Below are 20,877 nucleotides of genomic sequence, written 5' to 3' on the forward strand. Positions count from 1 at the left end.
CTGAACCCAAATGGTAATTAATCTCTGGTTCCCAGATGGTTTCAGAAAATAAATCAATGGGGACACAGCTCCTCCATCTGATAAATGATTGGCACAAATGAAATTGCTTTCATTCAAAGTTCTTTTTTAATTGAGTCTAAAGCACACATCTAAAATAATGGGTTAGAGCAAACCAGATATAGTTACCCAAAGTCTGAGATGGTGTTGAGTGGTAAGAGGCAGGTTTCTGGTGGCCAGCCTTCCTCCTAGCTACTGGGGAGTTGTATGTCAGTCTCCTAGCTCATCGAAAGACTTCCTGAACTTCTCCAAATTTTACACTCTAACTAACCTCTTTATAGGTTGCTCAAAAAAAAGCACATAACTCATAGTGAGCTAACCTAGCATCACCAAAAAACCTCAATTTCTATTTATCAGCAGAGCAACTCCTAGTCATAACAGCAACAAGCTGGTCACACCTTCAGTGTCTGTGTGCTATGCAGCCATCCTGGTTCACAAACTCTGAGTCCCCAGCAGCCTGTCTACAGCCCCTCAGTCTTTATAGACCAGTAAACCTTTGAAATGGATTCTTCTGAAGGTTACCCTCAAAGTAAAGTTATTCAAGCTGTGAGGAAGGTGATATGGAGTCTGATGGTAAAGGAAGTTCCATTCTCTTTCTTCCCCTGTTGCTGTTTTCTAAACTGCAAATTGTTCCATTTTCTGCCATCTCCCTTTCCCACCACCTTGTTGGTTTGATGGCTCTGTTTACAGCTTATATGTAAATTGGGTAAATGCACATTCCTTTGTCTGAGACAGACTGTGCTTATGCACTGCTTGTGAAACACATTTTAAGACTATAATTATAGCACATATCATAATACTTAATACCCACCACATACATAAATCACACAAGAATATTAATGATCAGTGAGTTAGTTTTCAAATGATACCTCACAAGGCATATTTTGCACAAAGATTATTACAATAGCATGTAGGGTGTGAATACAGGGGTGCTTAAAGTCACAGATGTATTTTTAAAGTAAGAGTTTTCTAATATCTTTGTGATCCAGTTATGTAATGTGCATGGGGACGATTTGCACTATTGGCTCTTGATGTACCTTTTCTGATAAAATCAAGCAAGTTTCATTGTGAAATTAATCCCATAACCGCTTGTCATCCTCTAAAAGAGCTTATTTTTCATAGTGCTTTGTTATTTCTGTTTTAAACTAAATTAATTCATGATGACTGACAGAATGATAAGTAGTACAGGTTTGAGCATGACTCAGGCAGGTTAATAATCCAAGATCTTTACCCCCTTTTTGTTTTTCCCTTTCAGTTTAATTACAAATCCAACTCAGGGAAACTAATATGACTATACTATGATGATTAATGGTAAAGACAAATCTGATGCTTAAAAGCAGGAACCATTGCACTGTATTTATAAATAGCAGATGAGGGGCTTTACGCCAGATTTAGCCTTGCAATTGTTTTTTCACTCTGTGTATGCTAGGGCTGAATTTGGCTCTGTGTGATTGAATATATATGGAATGCAGAATTTTAAAATGTAGTGTCCAGATATGTTCATGGCTAAGATTCCAATTATATAATCACATTACTAAATAGCCATGTGGTTTTCAGCAATTTTTCAAAGTACTTCAAAACCAGTAACTGTCATGGGGAAAAAATTCTCTCATACATTTGCATTTACTGTGAAAAAGCTTTACTCTAAAAATCACGAGATCTGCTTTATATATCAGGTATTGGTTGTCAAATAGAATTTATTCTGACCCTCACTCTCTGTATCTATATTTCGATTACATGGGATTACTCATTGCAAAGAAAACAAGACGGTGGGGAATTAGTAAATTGTCTTAAATCTTTTTATCTGTGCAAAACTTGATTAAATAGGCTTCCCACAGAGGAGTTCTGCAAGGGCTGTGAGGAATAGAACCTTCCTCTGAGGGCCTTAGAGTGCAGCATCCTACTTAGGAATGTGTGGCTGTTGGAGCCACAGTCACAGAGCCAACATCCCCTCCCACCAATCATTCCACATAGACCCCCAGTGCCCTCCAATTGCAGCAGATCAAGCCTCCATGGAGCAGTGCTCCGCAACTCAGAAGATGTGTGAACTTTCTTTGCAGCTGTCCACATCCTGCTCCTGCTGTTTACTATGAGCCAACAAGAAGCTGGCCAAAGTAAATAGTTAGCGTATCTTTAAAATAGTTTCTCTTTTTTCCTTTCAGCCAAAATGTTGCAAGTTAGGACTGAGTTGCATTGGCAGGGCTATGTAGGTGTTCACAAAGCATCTCTTCCCTGCCATTAGTGTCACTTTCATTAATAATGTAGAAGCTTTGAGTTCCAATTCTGCACTAAACTGTGGAGTTTCACACCTACATGGAGACTCAGTGAAGTCAGTGAGATTCCTTAGGAATGGGCTTCTCTCCATAAAAAGTTGTACATCTTTAACTATATTGATATAGTTAAAGCAGTATGATTCTTCTTCCCCACCCCCATGGGCACAGTCATACCAGTATAAATGTGCTTATATTGGTATAGCTTATTTCCATACAGGAAAGGGAATGTGTTACACCAATATAAGGCACCTTTATAGATTGCAAGCTCTTTGGGGCAAGGACTGTATTTTTGTTCTGTGTTTGGGATCCATGACTGCTAGGTGCTTCAGGAATACAAAATAAATAATAATAATAATTAATAATGGTATAATTGCATCCACTCGAAGGTTGTACTTGTATAACTATATCAGTAAAAAAATCGCAGTCCTAACTGACACAGTTATACTGGTATAAAAACAATGTCCATTCTATGGTTGTTCAATCCAGGACCTTGCAGAACAACGTTCAGATGCTGATATGACATTGGTTGTGCCTCATTGTGTAATGGGGAAGACCTCATAGATTCCATGACCAGAAGGGACCATTGTGATCATTTCAGCCTGATCTTCCACTTAACACAGGCCTTAGAATTTCCCCAAAATAATTCCTTGAGCATATTCATAGAAAAACATCCAATCTTGATTGAAAAATGGGCAGTGATGGAGAACCTGCCACAACTGTTGGTAAATGGCTAATTACTCTCACCGTTAAAAGTTTATGCTTTATTCTAGTCTGAATTTGACTCGCTTCAACTTCCAGCCATTGGATTGTGTTATACCTTTCTCTGCTAGACTGAAGAGTCCATTTTTAAATAGTTATTGCCCACATATATACTTATAGACTAATGAAGTCACCCTTAACCTCTTTGTTAACTTAGATTCAAGGAGCTCAGTTGATTTAGGCATCATAAGGCATGTTTTCTAATCCTTTAATCATTCTCTTGGCTCTTCTCTGAATCCTCTCCAATTTCTCAACATCCTTCTTGATTATTGGGCACGAGAACTCTTTATCCCTTCTCAAGATTCCCCTCTTTATGGATCACATTAGCTTTTTTGGCCACAGTGTCACGCTGGCTGCTCCTGTTCCACTGATTATCCACCATGATCCTCAAATCTTTCTCAAAGTCACTTCTTCCCAGGATAGAATCCCCCACCTCATAAGTATGTTCTATATTCTTTGTTCCTCGATGTATACATTTAGCTATATTAAAAAGAGTAATGTTTGCTTGAACCAAGTTTACCAAGCACTTTACCACTCCCCCAACTTTTTGGGTCATCTCCAAAATTTATCAGTGATGATTTTAGGTTTTCTTTCATGTCATTTATAAAATGTCATATAGAGTAGGGCCAAGAACCGATCCCTGCAGGACCCCACTAAAAACACCCCCAGTCAGTGATGATTCCCCATTTATGGTTACATTTTGAGACTTAGTCAGTCAGTTTTTAATCCATTTAATGTGTGTGATATTTTTATATCTTTCTAGAGTTTTAATTTAAAATGTCTTGCAGTGCCCTGTCAAATGCCTTACAGAAGTCTAAGTATATTATATCAACACTATTGCCTTTATCAAAAAAACCTGCAATTTGAAAAAAATAAATTAGTTTGACAGAATATATTGTGGATTTGCATTAATTAAATTATGGCCCTTCCCTTTCTTCTTTATTAATCCAGTCCCATATCAGCCACTCCATTATTTTGCCTCGGATCAATGTCAGACTAACAAGTCTATAATTACCTGGGTCATCCCATTTACTCTTTTTAAAAGTTGGCACAAATTAGCTTTCATCCAGTCTTCTGGAACTTTCCTAGTGCTCCAAGATGTAAACGATCTATTGAGATCCTCAGCCAGCTCTTTTAAACTCTTGCATGCAAATTATCTAGACCTGATGATTTAAAAATGTCAAGTGTAGTAGCTTTGGTTTAACATCCTCCTAGTGGAGGATCATTTTACTAATCAAATAGAAAAAATTGTTATCACCATATGATGAGATTATCTGACCTGTTTTCCCCTCAATACAGAACAGAAATATTTATTGAACACTTCTGCCTTTTCTGCATTATTATTGATAATTCTCTCATTTCCATCTAGTGATGGACCAATACCATTATTAGGATTCTTTCTGTTCCTAATATATTTTTAAAACTCCTTCTTGTCCTTAGCTCTGCTAGCCATAGATTTCTCTTCGTGTCCCTTGGCTTCCCTTATGAATTTTCTACGATTCCTAACTTCTGATTTGTATTAATTTCTATCACAGCAATGGAAATAGTTATTCTGCAAAAGGTTACTCCTCCAGAGATACTTTATGAGAATTGTATGCCCAGCTCTATGGATTTGCCAATTGAACATTGAAGGTATGTCCCAATTTAAAAGTGACTTTCTGTAGATTAGTACACACCGGGAAATTCGGCGGCAGTCAATGAGAGTAGCTTGTGTAACTCCCGTCAACTTCCTAACTTCCCTTTAGCGCGCCGTCTCCAGCGCACCATGTCAACGGGAAATGTTTCCATTGACGCAGCACTACACCTTTTGAGGAGGTGGTTTAATTTAATCGACTTCTGGATAAATTGAGCAGATCTTCACTGCCGCTCAATCGATCTGAATAGATCCATCTGATGGCGGCAAATTTGTCAATGTGTACATACCTTGTGTCACGTAATGTGAGACAACAAGATTGATATCATCACCATGCAAGAAACCCACATCAGAGATGACTCCCAAGAATCACAGTGCCATATTGCCAGCTACAATCTCTTTGCCTCCCTCCGTCACCTGAAACATGCCCTTGCAACATACAATCAAAAAAGGCATCAAGCATTATGACATGATAGCTGTCAGGAGCAACTCTGAAACTTTCATCATCTCAATAAAAGTCAGCAAGGTATCAATTTTTAATATGTATAAATTACTAAATATAGACTGGTCCTGTCCCCCATTACCAACAGCCCATCACTCAGCTATATATGTCAGTGATTTCAATAGCCACCCATGATGTGGGGCTATGATAGTAATGATATTGTGGGCAAGACACTTGCAGAATGTCAACTGAAGACACATACGTTCCTTTTGATGCAAAAGCCAGAGGCACTTTTTCATTCTGCCTGCTGGAACAGAGACTACAACCCAGATCTTTGTTTCCTCACCAAAGACCCGTTTTGAATCCCTCAGAATGCCTCCAGAACTATTCTTGGCAACTTTTCACGGAGCCAGCATTGACCAGCAGTAATCCACACTGGGACTGAGCTCCCAGTAATTGTCATTGCCAAAATTACAATGGAATTTTTGAAAGATAAATTAGCTAGGATTCACTGTGACAATTGAGGCCACCATCAACACGATTCCACTGAAGCTTGAAAATGTCTATAGTGTCATCCAGATTATTGAAATAGCTGGAAGAAAAATAATTTCTTGCAGCTATCAAAAAGGATATATCCTGTGCTGGAAACCCGAAACAGAAAGGCTATTAAAGGAGTACCAAACATCTGGTGATCTGAGCACTGCAACATCCCCCTATTAGAGTCACTGAAAATATCACACCATCAAAGATGGATCAAGATGGTTGAAGTTCCGGACTTTTACTTACTCCAGCAGCATAGGTTGGCTATTCTTGCATCAGTTTGGGGCTGCAAACCCAGTGAAACATCAAAATGCTGAAGTCTCCACTGATGTAATCGCAAGAAATCTCATTATGAACTCAAAAGCACCAAGGGACAAATCTAAGCACAAAGTGCATCGAGAGCTCTGACAAAAAGTCAGCTCACTACCCACCTAATCCCCCCATCACTGCCCTTCACTGTTGAAGAGGTAAATAAGGGCCTCTCACTCAAAAAAAGCTGGAAAAGCTGCAGGATCTGATGGTTCTTTCCAGAATTTATTAAAAACCTTGGAGCCAAGAACAGAAATGCTGATGCTACCGTTCTCCAATATCCATTTCTCAGGGCTCATCCCGAGGATCAGCACCAGGGTATGGTTATTGCCATTACCAAGTCTGGGAAGCCAACTAGTCAATCCCCCATCGTGCTGGTATGTATTACTCCTCTTCACATTGTACAAGTTCATGGAAAGAATATTACTGCCAATGATTTTGCCACTTGTAGAAGCAATTTTACCTAATGGACGAGTAGGATTCTGAGCAGGCTGCCACTGCATTGACAAATTATTAGCCTTGATCACACACAATGAGGCAGGATTCCAGCAAAACTCCAGAGTGGGGCAGCTTTCTTGGTCTTATATACCTTCAACACTGTATGAAGGAATGGCTCCCTACCAAAAGCCAGCAATATTATCTCATGCAATACAACAATCAAATTCTTCTGAAAAGTTCTGACCAACCATAGGTTTTGTGTTGTCCTTGGTGAGCAGGTCAGCAAGCCATGCACTCTCAGTGATGGCCTGTTAAATATTTACTCCAGCGACTTTCCCCAAATATCCTCACAGAAATTTATTTATGCTGATGACGTTGCTCTGACTATACAGGGACAGGTCTTATCTATCCTAAAACAAATCCTAACTAAGGAACCTAAAATCATGGAAGAATACTTCTTATCTTGGCAGCTAAAACTAAACCCCACTAAGACTGTAGTGTCAGTATTTCATCTAAATAATCGAAAGGTTAGGGTGCAACTCTACATGGATTTCTGTGGCCAGCAGATAAGACACACTCTCACCCTGAAATACTTTGGTGTGAAGGCCAAAGCTGTTCATAACACCAGCACCTGAAAACTATTTACAACAAAATTAAGATGCATGTAAATCTAATCCAGAAATTGGGAGGAACATCCTGGGGTGCTGATGCAAAACTCTGAGGACCTCTTCACTGTCACTTGTCTACTCTACTGATGAATATTGCTCACCAATCTGGACACAACACCTACACTGTCATGCATCTTAATATAGGCATGGTAAAATCAATACCACAACCATGACTTCCTATACTGGTGCATATCCACTCACCCCAAATTCATCATGACATGCAAGTGTTTTGGGAGTTCCATCATGTTTGAGGGAACAAGCATCTTCCAATCCATAGAGACCTTAATAATATACTGAGATTTTGACTCAAATCCAGAAAATCTTTTTGGGTTCCAGTGCAAGAGCTTGAACATTCAGGGGTTTCCCCCCAAAGATCAATGGTGAGCAAGGTGGAAGAACACCAACATCCTGAATAAAAACCTCAACAAGGACGCAAATGCAGAAACCGGTGGCTTTTCATTCCTATGGAAAATATGCTCCATTTTGAATCGCATCTGAACATCACATGGCAGAGGCATCTGCCTTCTCCATAAATGGGAACAGTCAGGAGACTGAGTTGTAGGCTGTTAGGTCTAGTGGTCCCAATCAGAATGCTAGAGCCCAGAGTCAAGGCAGTGTCCAACCCAGGGATTGGAGCCAAAAGGTCAGAACTAAAATCCCAGAGCTAAAATTCAAGACAGAGTCATAACCAGGAATCAGAGCCAAGGGTCAGAATTGGATTACTTATCAGGGAAGGCAGAATCAAGGCTGGTTCTGTTACCTAGGGCTGCTCAAACCCATAACTTTACTCTCTGGGAGGCGGTATCAGGAGATAAACCAAGAGAGATGCAGTGCTTCCATCTGCTATATGTTTGGTATAGACAAGTCGGTCAAGAGCTTTTACTTAGACTTTTCCTTTATTAGTCTCCAGCGCTCCCAACAGAATGCCTTGACTTAAAGTCTCTACCTTATTAGTCTCAAGCACACACAAACACAATAGGTTATAAAGCACCCCAAACTAATAGTTACCTCACAGGTTCGAGGCAGTCTTTGGGCGGTTCAGTCACAGATTTCCGTTTGGCTAGTCCTTCCATCTGTGGCTGGAGATCTTTCCAATGCATCCACAAAGCAACCACTTGACCTAGACCCACAATTCCCCTCTTATACTCAAAAAGTTACAGAGACATATCAATCAAAATGTTACATAGCTGACCAAATAAATCAATCACTGGGTAAAAAGCAGGAGTTACAAAAACATGTCACTAAAAAGAATAGTTAAGCAAGCAGTTTCAAGCTATTAGACTGGCAGCTATATTTCTCCATATTGAGAGTCCAAAAATATATCCATACTTCCTGTTTTTCACAGATGTTTACCCCGAGAGAGAGGGAGGGGGAGGGGAAAAATGTAGGGTCAGGCTCACCTCATGTGATTGCTGTCTACTACCCCTCCCAGCTGCTTTGGTTATTCTAAGTTTCCTGCAGAGTCTGTAACAGATTGAGGTATACCCGGAGTGTCAGCCTCAGAGGGAGGCCACACTACTTCGCTACGGGCAGGCATAGAGTCTGTAGCCCTGGCCCTTGGTCAGGGTGGGACAGGCACAGAATCTGTAGCCCTGACCAAGGCACAACAAGCAGTCTATAGGCCCAGGCCCAGGCCCTCAGGCTGGGCGGGGCAGGCAAGCAGAGCAACCAGCTACAGCCTATTGAGGCTTAGCAGGCTGAGGGGCTGTCACCCCAGGGTTGGGGTGGCCAGGGGGGAGGGGGACACAGGCCCACCCGACTTCACTGCATCCCAGCCCAGGGTCCTAATGGAGGCAGGGCATCCTGCCGCTGGATCAGCGGGGCTCCAGCCGAAACATGCTGACTATTGCCTGGGCTTGAACACAGCCAGCCCACGGCCAGCAATCCCTGGGCTACTTCCTCCCCGTGCCCGTGTACCTGTGGCCCAGGTCATAGTACACTTCATCGGGGTAGATTGCAAGGGACAGCCCCATCAGGCCCTTGGGGTCACAAGTCATTGGGGTCAGGCTGCTCTGGCAAGTCACAGATAGTTCCTCAAACTCATTGGCAGCAGGCCGCTCTTCCCAGTCACGGGCGCCTGGTAGCTCTGGAAGGCCCTCTAGGCTCCAGCCAATGGATAGCTTGGGTGGCCCTTTAACAGACTTGGGGTTGGGGCTCAAGTCCCAGCCCTGGGGGAGGGACCTCCTTCTCCTCCAGCAGCTTCCCCTGAGTGAACTACAGGGCCTGACTTTTATACTTCCTGTCTCTCCCCTGCACTTCCGGTTTGCAAGTGGGCTGCTACCCAGACCTGCCCACCAGGGGCATGCATCGGCCCTTCACTGTCAGCCTTCGAGGAAGGCCGCACCACTTTGCTACAAGGCCTATTAACTAGTTACATGCAACAAGCAGAATATATCCCAGTAATTGGCAGTGGCATGAACACCTAACTGGTTGCTAAAATGTCCCTCTGTAGTTCCATGCCAGTAGCATGGCTAGGATAGGACTGGAACTAGGCCAGGTGCAGAGCATGATCTAGGCTGGAGCAAGGCTGAGTGCAGGAGCAGGTCTTGGAGCGAGGCAAGTGCAGGGAGGCAGAGAATCCACTTACATGTGCATTGAGCAGCCACTGAGCCTCTGCAACTGCTAGGCTTAAAAACAAGCCACCTGATTGCCTTAGCCAATCAGATGATTCTGATATGGCCCAGCTGTGCTCATTGGCTGCTTGGTGACTGGACAGGCTCAGCTACAGGCTCTCATTCATGGCAGGAACTGAGACACAATCATATTTGTGATTGTCTAAACGGACTTCAAACAATGGAACATTTCATCAATCAAAGTCCCAAGGGATTTCCCAGTGCTATCTCTGCCATCCACTCCATGTCACCTGAAGTCATGGATTGGGATCATCAACCCCAGATTTGGACAGCTAACACTGCTGTTTTTAAGCTGTATGAAAGAAGAATAAAGACAGTATGTAGACTAGGATGAAGTATCTCTGCACTCATGGATCCCATACAGAATCAGAATCTTAAGATTTTCCCTAATACTTGAGTAGAAGTGCTGTTGCTGTTGTTATTTTTGATGAATAAAGAAAAATGAACTAATAAAGAACTTGTTTTAAGTATCATAGATGCTGAAACAGATGTCCAAATAGCTGGCTGTTCTGTAAATGTTATGTATTTAGTTGTTTTTCTTTGCTACTGTCTATTTAGCTTTTTAAATGTCATGTTTCCTCAGGTTTTAAACAGCTTGTTGTGTGCAGTAGGACGTTTCAATATTTATATCATGATACATAATAGATATGCCCTTATATGGATTTAATTTGTCCCTGGTGCTGCAAGAGATGCTTTTGGAGGGCAAAGAGTAAGCCAATAAGTGAACATGTAGATCAGTGTTTCTCAATTAAATTTGGCCACGGAACCCTTTTAAACTCCATAAATAGTTGCAGAACCCCCCAAACTCTTAGCAGTCTTCAAATGTCAAAATAAGCAAAGATCAGCGTTTCTCACTTAAATTACACTTACACTGGATACCCTCCGCCGGAAAATCCGAGACATCTTCCCTTTTTCGGTGGGCGGAGAACAGTTGTTCTCGGCGGTGTGGAGAATAGCTGCTCTCGGCGGTGTGGAGAATAGCTGCTCTCGGCGGCGCGGAGAACAGCTGCTCGCGGAACCCTAACAGTGTTCCCGCGGAACCCCAGGGTTCCGCGGAACACCAATTGAGAAACACTGATGTAGATAATAAACACATTTCTTGTTCTTTAATTAACAGCATTTTGTTTTTTAATGCTATATTTTCTAGTTTAATAGGAGACTTGAGGGAAAATAAAATCACAGAATATATTAACCAAGTGAATATGACAATGCAAAATGGACCAAGCAACAGCATATTTCTTTTTTATTTATTTATCTTTAAATTAACTTTTGGTTTTATTTGACTTCTTCCTGCTTAGTCAGGCTTTCTTTTCCAACCCAGGATTTTTTTTCTGCTCAGTCTGGTTTATTATTAATATAGAATGAGAAGGAAACCTTTTGTGAAATAATTGTGAGGTATGCAATGTAATTGTATGGTCAGTGATGCTGGCAGTTAGTTTAATTTGATCATTTTTTGTCTACATCTGAACATTGTTGTTTGAAAAATATATCCAGGTTTCACTTCCTAGGCAAGAGAACTCTTTTACTGTGGCTGAAATACGACATGCTTTACTTCCAAGCAAAGCAAGTGTAAATAAACATTTAAGGCCTCAATCCTGCAATTGATTAGGCCATGCAACAGGTGCAGCAGTTGCTTACATGCTAACAACTGCAAGATCAGGGCCTAATTTTCCAGCCTCCAAATCTCCCTGTTATTCAAAACTTGTGTTCTAGCCCATCCCACATCCATAATTCCTATCAAAATTAGTATTTACAAAATCCCAATTTTCTAAAGATTTTTTGATGCTCCCTGAGACCTTAAAATTAATAAATCAGGTTTTACGTGTATTAATGGTGACCTGCACAGGAAAATATGTCCAGCTTGTATCTTTCTTTATGCTGTATAAAGGTGGTCTGAAAGTCTTTTAAAATTATATGCCTGTTCTTTATATTAGCAATGCAGGTCTTACCCTGGCTGAAAAACTCTACAGTGCCTGGCGAACTAGTGAAATGGTGACATCACAATACCCAAAAGAGTGCAGTTGTGGGGGAGGGATTTGGTGAGACTGTTTAAAACCCTTTGGGGGTATGTTTTAGTAACACCACTTTAAATCCAATGACAAATTAACATTTGGAATTAAAGGAACATATGTTAAAAGATCCAACACTCTCTGCAATGAAGATGTTGGAGATCACAGTAAATATCCCTTACACCTCCCAGACTTGACAACCTTTGTATTTCTATGGTAAAAAAACCATGTATTAACAAAGTATACTATAAATAAGGCATTCAGGCAGTCTTTATAGAGAAAGGGACACCAGACCAATAAAAAAAAAACTTCACAGATCACATTTATGTTTAAACTGACTCCCATAGCATTTATATTTTAATAAAGCTGATCAGATAATGTTTACAGGTTAGACTTTTGAAAGTATTTGTGTGCCTAAAGCTGCAGATATATGTTTAGTGGGATTTAGAAAGGCGCCTATTGATTTCAATGGAAATGAGGTGCCTATGTGCTTCTTAAATCCCACTACTCATCTAGCTGTATATATGAGCTTTTAATATACCTTTAAAACACTGGCTCTGCATCAGTTTTGAATACTGCAAATCGTTATCATGACAAAAGAATGATATTTTAATGGTGCTACGCATACAAGCTCTGGTAGGGCCAGCCTATCATATTAACATTTTGCAAAGCTTTTTTGGACTTTGAGAAAGCCAAGTATTTTCTCATTGCAAAGACTCTCTCCTCTCTGGATCAGGAAGAAATAGGAATCGATATGGTCTAAAAGCTCTTTTCTACAAGAATTCTCCTATATATTATTTTAAGCCTTTTCTTTCTCTTTTAGGATGTAATTTGGTGTAGGAGTTTTCCTTCTGTATTGCTAATTTAAGACAGGGAATTGCTATGTTGGAGTTACTATGGAGAAATGATTTCTCAGATGTACAGATGTCTATTCTTTGTTAATTATGTTTTAATTAGAAAACATAAGGTTTTGTTTCTTTTTTAACCAGATGATTTCTTTTGATGATTTCAATGGCTTTGTTGTTGCCTTCTTATATCTACATCTATCTGCACTGGCATACAACAGTCCCGAAGGATCACTTGAAACCCACATGCCCTGCCCCACCCCTGACATCTCCCCTTCCTCTCTGCTTCCAAAATGTCCATTACACAGGAAGGGGCAGGAGGAGCTCATGTAGGACTGATTACTTCATCCCTGTGCCAGCACACCTGCTGACATCCCCCAGGATCATGGGGTTGGAAAGGTTGGGAAAGCCACCTAATCCCACCAACCCCACCTCCATGCCCTGAGTCCCACTTTAGTGCATCTGGAGAGATAGGGATTTAGCCCAAAATACTGAAAGATGGATGAGGGGATCTTTCTTGAATGACAAGGAGAAATGGTTGAGTTGTTTATAGATGTAATGCATATAAACACATGTGCAGCTACTCTATGGAAATAAGAGCTAATGCTTCTTCAGAGAGGGGGAGGAAAGCATAGATGCTGTAACACTTCATTGCTACAGAATAACAAACAGTATGTATTTCCCCCTATGCTGTTGTCACCCTTAGCAAATAGCAGTCTGGTTTCTTTTGATTTCAGTAATTTTACTTACTTAATGAATGTTAGAAAAACTGTTGGCTTCAAATGTTATTTTATTCTTTTCAGGTCAGGCCATGCTTTTGCAGCTGTAGGACAAGTAATATACATGTTTGGCGGTTGTTCTGCTGAAAATATTTACTGCACAGATGTATATGCATTGGATACAGGTATCTTTTAGAATTTCAGATGATTTCCTTTTAGTACATTTAATGGATCTATAAAGTGTGTTGAGAGAAGAGGAGAATCACAGACCTGTCTTACAGATCCCTTGGTACTATTTCTAACCTCCCATCAGGATCCAGAGTTCGTGCAGAATTGCTCTGCAGCCAATACTCCATTCTGAGGACAAGGACTAAGCCCCAGCGTCATAGTGCCCCTTCTCTAGTTAGAAGGACTGGAGAATTTTCACAACAATAGCTCCTCCAGTCAAACCTCCAAGCCCTGCTGCATGTAGCTGTGCAAGACCTTTTGAATTGGACTCCATACAGAAGAGTCTGCACCCACTTTGTGGGCTCTTGGATTGTTTCTTCATGGCCCCTGTGCTGCAGAACTATTGAGGTTCCTCTGTGATAGTGGGCACCTACAAAGAAGGGGAGAGAATTTGGACTTTTGGGTGCAGTATCATTTTTGTTACCATGTTTTTGAGAGAAGCGCCAAGCATACACCTTAAATATAAGCTTGGAAATATAATACTGAAAAGGTGAATTCACAACAGAAAATTAAAGCCAGCCAAAGTATTTTGAAAGTATGCTGCATAGTTTATTTAATTACACTTGCTTGATTAGTAAGTCAGATACACCTGCAAAATAGGAAAGTTATGAAATATAGCTAGCAAAGCTCATCCTTAAAAGCATCATATTTTAATACATTCCTCCATTAGTTAGGAACAGACACACACAGCTGGAGTGTAGATGAAAATTCACCCTTTTTTCTATCCTTCCCTCTTAACTCCGTTCTCACCCACCACATTTTCTGTCTTCAGAGGAACCACACAGGGTAAATTGAGCTACTTCCTGGAAACTTCTTGTTGGTTCACTTCAAATTTATTCCTTCTTACGGTGGATATGGGCTAACTGATATGAAATAGTTGTATTGTCTTGTCATGCATTTGTATATTGCCTTATGAAAATACACTGCCACCCAGTGTATTTACTGCTGCAGACCACATTCAGGAATAACCCAGATTATTAGGAAGGGCTGGTCATTAAGTTCTTTGTCTGGAGACAACTGCTTCTTTCACCTATCCTGAGTCAGGAAAAAAGACTTTAGAAACAAGCCACTGTCTCATGCCCCCCTTGTGAACTGTTCCTTGCATTACTGCTAAATATAATAAAAGCAGCTATATATATATATATTTTAAAAGAGGCAGTAAATATAGTAAAGGCAAGCTAGTGCTATGGGTTACAGGGGTGAGCAAGAAGCTTTGCCCCTCTCTACAGCTGTGCAAAGGCCACTCAAAGACCAGTCCCTCTGTTCCCTGCATTTTGGGGAGCACAAAGACATCTTGGTCTTGGTCTCCCGCAGGAAGCAGGCTCCACAAAGGGACAAAAGAGGAGGCAGGGCCGTGATCCCACTGCCCTTCTGCATCAGCCTGTGAAGTGGAGCCAACACATAAGGGAAGCAGACTGCTCACCCCTTATGTGCAAAGAGCATCACTGGAAAGATTGTGCCAACCTCCTGAGTGCTTCCTTTGGGGCCTGGAACTTGACATGACCCTTTCTTCAGGACAGTGGCTGAAAAGTCACAATCTAGCTCAAAATGTTTCACTCTAGCTCAGGAGTTCTCAAATTGGGGGTCGGCATCCCTCACGGGGTCGCAAGGTTATTATGGAGAGTCACAAACTGTGAGCCCCCACACATGCCAGGGCTGCAGCTGTCAGCCCTGTGCATGGCTGTCAGCAAGAGCCCTTCTGAGTTGGGTGGCCAGAGAACAGCGGCTGCTGGCCAGGTGCTCTGAAGGCAGTGCCACCCCCAGCAGCAGTGCAGAAGTAAGGGTGGCATGTCATGAGGGATGGTGGCGTGACATAAGGGGGGTGTCATTTGGGGGGGGGACGAGGGGGTGTTACAGCCTGAAATATTTTCAAAGGGGCTCCCACCAAAAAATGTTTGAGAACCCCTGCCACTGGCAAAAAATATTTTCCCCCAATTTGTTTCCTCAGCAGCGAGAGTTGGTTGTTTTGCACAGCTCTGTTTTGTTAAACCATGAACTATAACAATGTACTTCCTTTGATCTATTAGCCTTTCAAATGATACCTCTTGCAATAATTCACTGCGCTGTTCCACGAAGCTTTCTGCTGAAGTATAATACAGAAAAATTAATTACAGTCTGGATATGATCAGAAAAGTAACTACATAAAAATGGTACCTCTTACTCAGCAGTTCATAAACCTTTATGGCTTCAAAGCCTGTCCACTTACTTTCCTGACAAAAACAAGTTTTTAATACTGTTAGCACCATAGAGCCAGCCCAGCTATGTAAGAGTGAGCTGGAATCTATTCTGCCTCAGGTATCATCAACAACATTGTCTTTATTACTGGTAATGATGTAAGAAGCAGAAAGAAGATAGTTTTGTTTTTAGAGCACATGTTGTTTGCCATGTCGTCAATTAGAAAAATTCTCTTCTAACTGGTGAACTGAACAAATCAGTAGAGAATAAATTTGGATCCCCTCAAGTCCATTTTTACAACCACTTTTTGGTTACAGCTGCACTATAAAAAATTGTAGCATGTAAATTTTATGATTTTCAGATAGCTAGAGAAAACAATGGAAAATATATAATTATGTGAGGCTCTTTCCTCCCAGATCTGTTAACCTGGCAGCAGTGTGAAGTCAGGGGAGAAATACCCAGTGGAAGGACACATCATACATTTACAGCACACCATGACAAGGTAAAGATCAAATGTCATTTCTTCTGTCCTTAATTATTTTTTTCTGTAGTTCCAGTGTGGATGGAAGGTGCAGGAGTGTCTTCTTCTCAACACTACTCTGATATATACTCTAAAAGAAGGTGTAATGGGATTTCACCTCTTGTTTTTTCTGAGCAGCAATATGATCAAGAAGTCTAGTACCTAAGAACATAAAATGGCCATACTGGGTCAGACCAATGGTCCATCTAGCCCAGTATCCTATCTTCTGACAGTGGCCAACACTAGCTGTTTCAGAGGGAATGAATAGAACAGGTAATCATTAAATGATCCATCCTGTCGGCTATTCCTAGCCCCTAGAAAACAGCAATCCTTGCCTATCCTGGCTAATAGCCATTGATGGATCTATCTTTTATGAACTTATCTATTTCTTTTTTGAACCCCGTTATAGTCTTGGCCTTCACAACATCCTGTGGTAAGGAGTTCCACAGGTTGAATGTGTGTTGTGTGAAGAAATACTCCCTTTTGTTCATTTTAAACCTGCAGCCTACTAATTTCATGTGGTGAACCCTAGTTTTTCTGTTATGAGGAGTAAATAACACTTCCTTATTTATTTTCTCCACACCTGTCATGATTTTATAGACCTCTATCAGTGTCCCCCTTTAATCATCTCTTTTCCAAGCTGAAAAGTCCCAGTTTTATTAATCTCTCCTCATATGGAAGCTTTTACATACCCCTAATCATTTTAATTGTCCTTTTCTGTACCTTTTCCAATTCCAATATACCTTTTTTGAGATGTGGCAACTCAAATCTGCACGCAGTATTCAAGATGTGGGTGTACCAGGGATTTATAAAAAGGCAATACAATATTTTCTGTCTTATTATCTATCCCTTTCCTAATGATTCCCAATATTCTATTACCTTTTTTAGTGCTGCTGCATACTGAGTGTATGTTTTCAGAGAACTATCCACAATGACTCCAAGATCACTTTCTTCAATAATAACAGCTAATTTAAACTCCATCATTTTATATGGTTAGTTGGGATTATGTTTTCCAATGTGCATTACTTGGCATTTATCAATATTGAATTTTATCTGCCATCTTGTTGCCCCAGTCACCCAGTTTTGTGAGATCCCTTTGTAACTCTTCACAGTCTGCTTTGGACCTAACTATCTTGAGTAGTTTTGTATCACATTTTGCCACCTCACTGTTTACCCCTTTTTCCAGATCATTTATGAATATGTTGAACAGTACTGGACCCAGTACAGCCCCCTCGGGGACACTACTATTTACCTCTCTCCATTCTGAAAACTGACCATTTATTCCTACCCTGTGCTTCCTATCTTTTAACTTATCCAGGAGCAGACCGTCCCTCTTATTCCATGACTGCTTACTTTGCTTAAGAGCTTCTCGTAAGGGACCTTGTCAAAGACTTTCTGAAAATCTCAGTACACTATATCCACCAGATCATCCTTGTCCACATGCTTGTTGACCCCTTCAGAGAATTTTAGTAGATTGGTGATGCATGATTTTCCTTTACAAAAACCATGTTGACTCTTCCCCAAAAAATCGTATTCATCTATGTGTTTGATAATTCTGTTCTTTACTATAGTTTCAACAAATTTGCCTGGTACTGAAGTTAGGCTTACCAGCCTGTAATTGCCGGGAATTATCTCTGTAGCCTTTTTTAAAAATTGGCATCACATAAGCTATCCTCCAGTCATCTAGTACAGAAGCTGATTTAAATGATAGGTTACATACCACAGTTAGTAATTCTTCAATTTCACATTTAAGTTCCTTCAGAACTCTAAGGTGGATATCATCTGGTCCTGCCCACTTGTTACTGTTTAATTTACCAATTTGTTTAAAAAATAATGATGTCTCAATCTGGGACAGTTCCTCAGATTTGTCACCTAAAAAGAATGGCTCAGGTTTGAGAATCTCCCTCATATCCTTAGCCATGAAGATCAATGTAAAGAATTCATTTAGTTTCTCCACAATAACCTTATCTTCCTTGAGTGCTCCTTTAGCATCTCAATCGTCCAGTGGCCCCACTGGTTGTTTAGCAGGATTCCTGCTTCTGATGTGTAAACATTTTTTGCTGTTACATTTCAAGTCCTTGGCTAGCTGTTCTTCAGATTCCTTTTTGACCTTCCTAATTATATTTGTACACTTCATTAATACAGGACTAGGAGCCAGGAACTCCTGAGTTCAAATTCAGGCTCTGGCACACAGTTGCTGGGTGGACTTGTGTGAGCCATTTAAACCCAGATTTTCTAAAGTGTCCTTTAATTTTTGGCTACTCAATTTGCAGTATTTGGACCTGATTTTCAAAGGTGCTGAGCAACCACAGATCCCACTGGCTGTATATGAAATTCTGGGTCCTCAGTGCTTCTGAAAGTGTATCTAGTTGAACTCCAAATAACAGAGGCATCCAATAGAAAGGACCACTTTAGAAAATGTTGGTCTTAATATCTCTTCCACAGTTTCCCATCTGAGAAACAGGGATAATAATACTTATCTACCCCACAAATAATGTCACAGGTGCTGTGAGAATATATTCATGAATGCTTGAAAGTGGAGTGTATTTGTTTTCAAATATAAAGCTGTATGCAAGTGCTAAGTTTTCAGATAGGATTTCCTTATAAAAATCATTGGCACAATGTGACCCATTTGTCGTGGTCACTTGTTCAAATTCAGCCCAGATTAAGAGTGACTGAATGTTATTACTCTCTAGCTCTTTGGTCTGTGTGAGTTGATGTCCCTGTAAGTTGATGTTCCCACATCAATAAACATCACTACAGTTGGCAGTCTCATCAGAAAGGTCCTGGACTGAATAGGCATGGAGACTGAACCAACCCCACCACCCTTGGAGCATTCTTTCCAGCACAGAGCTAAGGACCACTGGCAGAGCAAATGGAGATTTCTAGAACTGCCAGTGCTTTTCAGCAGTGCATAAGTGAAGGACTTCAGTTTTACAACACTACAAAACGTAGCAAGCAACTTTCATGCAAGCGCTATGCTCACTTTTAAAAATATCATTACTTCCTGCATGACTTGCTTATGTCTCATGGTTTCCTTTATTGCCACACTGCACGTCAGCCCGCACAGGTTGCTGAAAGAGTGCTGAATGCCATATCATTTCTTTCTAAAGCCTATCCATGCTATATGAGCTATCTTCTGGGAATCCAGGAACCTGGATAAGGAGCTACAGTGCTGAGACTCTTCCTTTTCACTGCAGTTTGAAACACCTCTTTCTTTCAAATGCAGCAGCATTTTTTGCATTCATTAGTATGTTCGGAATGGCCAAGAATCTATCTGTCTATTTTAAGGTTTTCCACAGCCCTCACCAGTGTAATAACCAAGCAGTAAATCCAGGTTAATTAGTTCCACATAGAAAGACCCTAGTGGACTTCATTAAATCTTCTACACTTCTCCTTTCCTTAGTAATAAAAGTTAATAAATGGTTAGGTTTTCTTCTCTCCCCCCTCCTTTTTTTTTTTTTTTTTTGGTGGGATGGGATGTGTGTGTGTCTTGAGAGGAAAGGGTGTTTTCATGTTATTTTTCTCAATATAAACAGTTACATTGCAGGGAAAGAGACTAGTCATAGGATAATACTTTGAGTACAGAGTTATTTATATTGGTATTACAGTTGTTCTTCTTGCCAACAGGATATCTATTTATTTGGAGGAATATATGAGTCTAAAGATGGTAATAAAACACCAAAGAATGATGTAATGAAATTAAGTCTAGGTGAGTAAAAATGCATAAAGGGAGTTGTCAGTCAGCACAATTTGTAATCACTGAATGAATAAGATACTATCCAGAAATATCCTAAAGCTAGATGGCTGCACAAGAGCAAAGTCTTGTAATAAAATGAACTTGAGTACATCTTTCAGTATTCGTGGAGCTACATAAAAATACATCCAAATGCACAAATGCATCTCTGTAGTCAATTTATGATCAATCATTTAACGACTAATTGAAAATTTGTAAGGCTTAATTCAAATTGTATGATATTTATACACACATATATACTCCAAATCTAACACCGCTCTCTATCCTCTTAAAAATGTTACCACACCCTCTAGTTTTGCCTGGAATCTGTAATGTAAGGCTGCGCAGCATTTTATGAGTTACATTAGGTTGCAATGTATCTCTAGACAAGCTCTGTAAACCACTTCAATTCAACACTTTTTTTTGCTTGAGATATTGTAGGAAATGCTGTCCTTTTTTTCTTTTGGATCATACTAACCTCGGAGTCATATTATGAACACCCCTCCTTCCTTCCCTTGATGAGCAGTTACTCACCCAAGTGGTTCTATAGAAGTCCTTCGGACTACATAGGCGTAACTGCTCATCAGCAGGAGCAGGAGGTTTACAATGTGACCTACAGTGATTTGAGGGAGGGGAAGTTGCAAATTGGTGCCATTCTTTAGGAAAGGCAGATTTCAAATATGATTTCACCTGTTCTTCTAAACCAGAATGGAAATGCAAAAAGATAGAGTTGTATAGTACTCATGCTGGGTAGCAATTAGTGCTTGGCATGTTTGTTTGTATCTGTTTTCCTTAAACAGGAAAGAAAAATATTATACCTGTTTATAAATTCATTTTCATTTATTTTTTCCAAATTATTGTGCAGAGAATCTTTTTTTAATCAGCTTTTCTGG

The 20,877-nt window shown here is 40.4% G+C and overlaps 1 protein-coding gene across 1 annotated transcript in view; it reads left to right on the forward strand.

Annotated features, from left to right (window-relative positions):
- The first annotated feature begins 582 nt into the window (after window positions 1-582).
- Window positions 583-20,877, forward strand: part of LOC137166863 (uncharacterized) — a 60,643-nt gene continuing 40,348 nt past the window's right edge. Inside the window, exons 1-4 of the mRNA XM_067568752.1 lie at window positions 583-630; window positions 13,410-13,510; window positions 16,145-16,230; window positions 19,879-19,960. Of these exons, the coding sequence (XP_067424853.1) occupies window positions 13,450-13,510; window positions 16,145-16,230; window positions 19,879-19,960 (229 nt within the window). The 5' untranslated portion in view covers window positions 583-630; window positions 13,410-13,449. The remainder of the gene's footprint in view (window positions 631-13,409; window positions 13,511-16,144; window positions 16,231-19,878; window positions 19,961-20,877) is intronic.

The sequence above is a fragment of the Emydura macquarii genome, unplaced genomic scaffold (assembly GCF_026122565.2).
Source record: "Emydura macquarii macquarii isolate MOO-44397 ecotype Brisbane River unplaced genomic scaffold, CSIRO-AGI_Emac_v2 contig_2897, whole genome shotgun sequence".
Classification (NCBI taxonomy): Eukaryota; Metazoa; Chordata; order Testudines; family Chelidae; genus Emydura; species Emydura macquarii.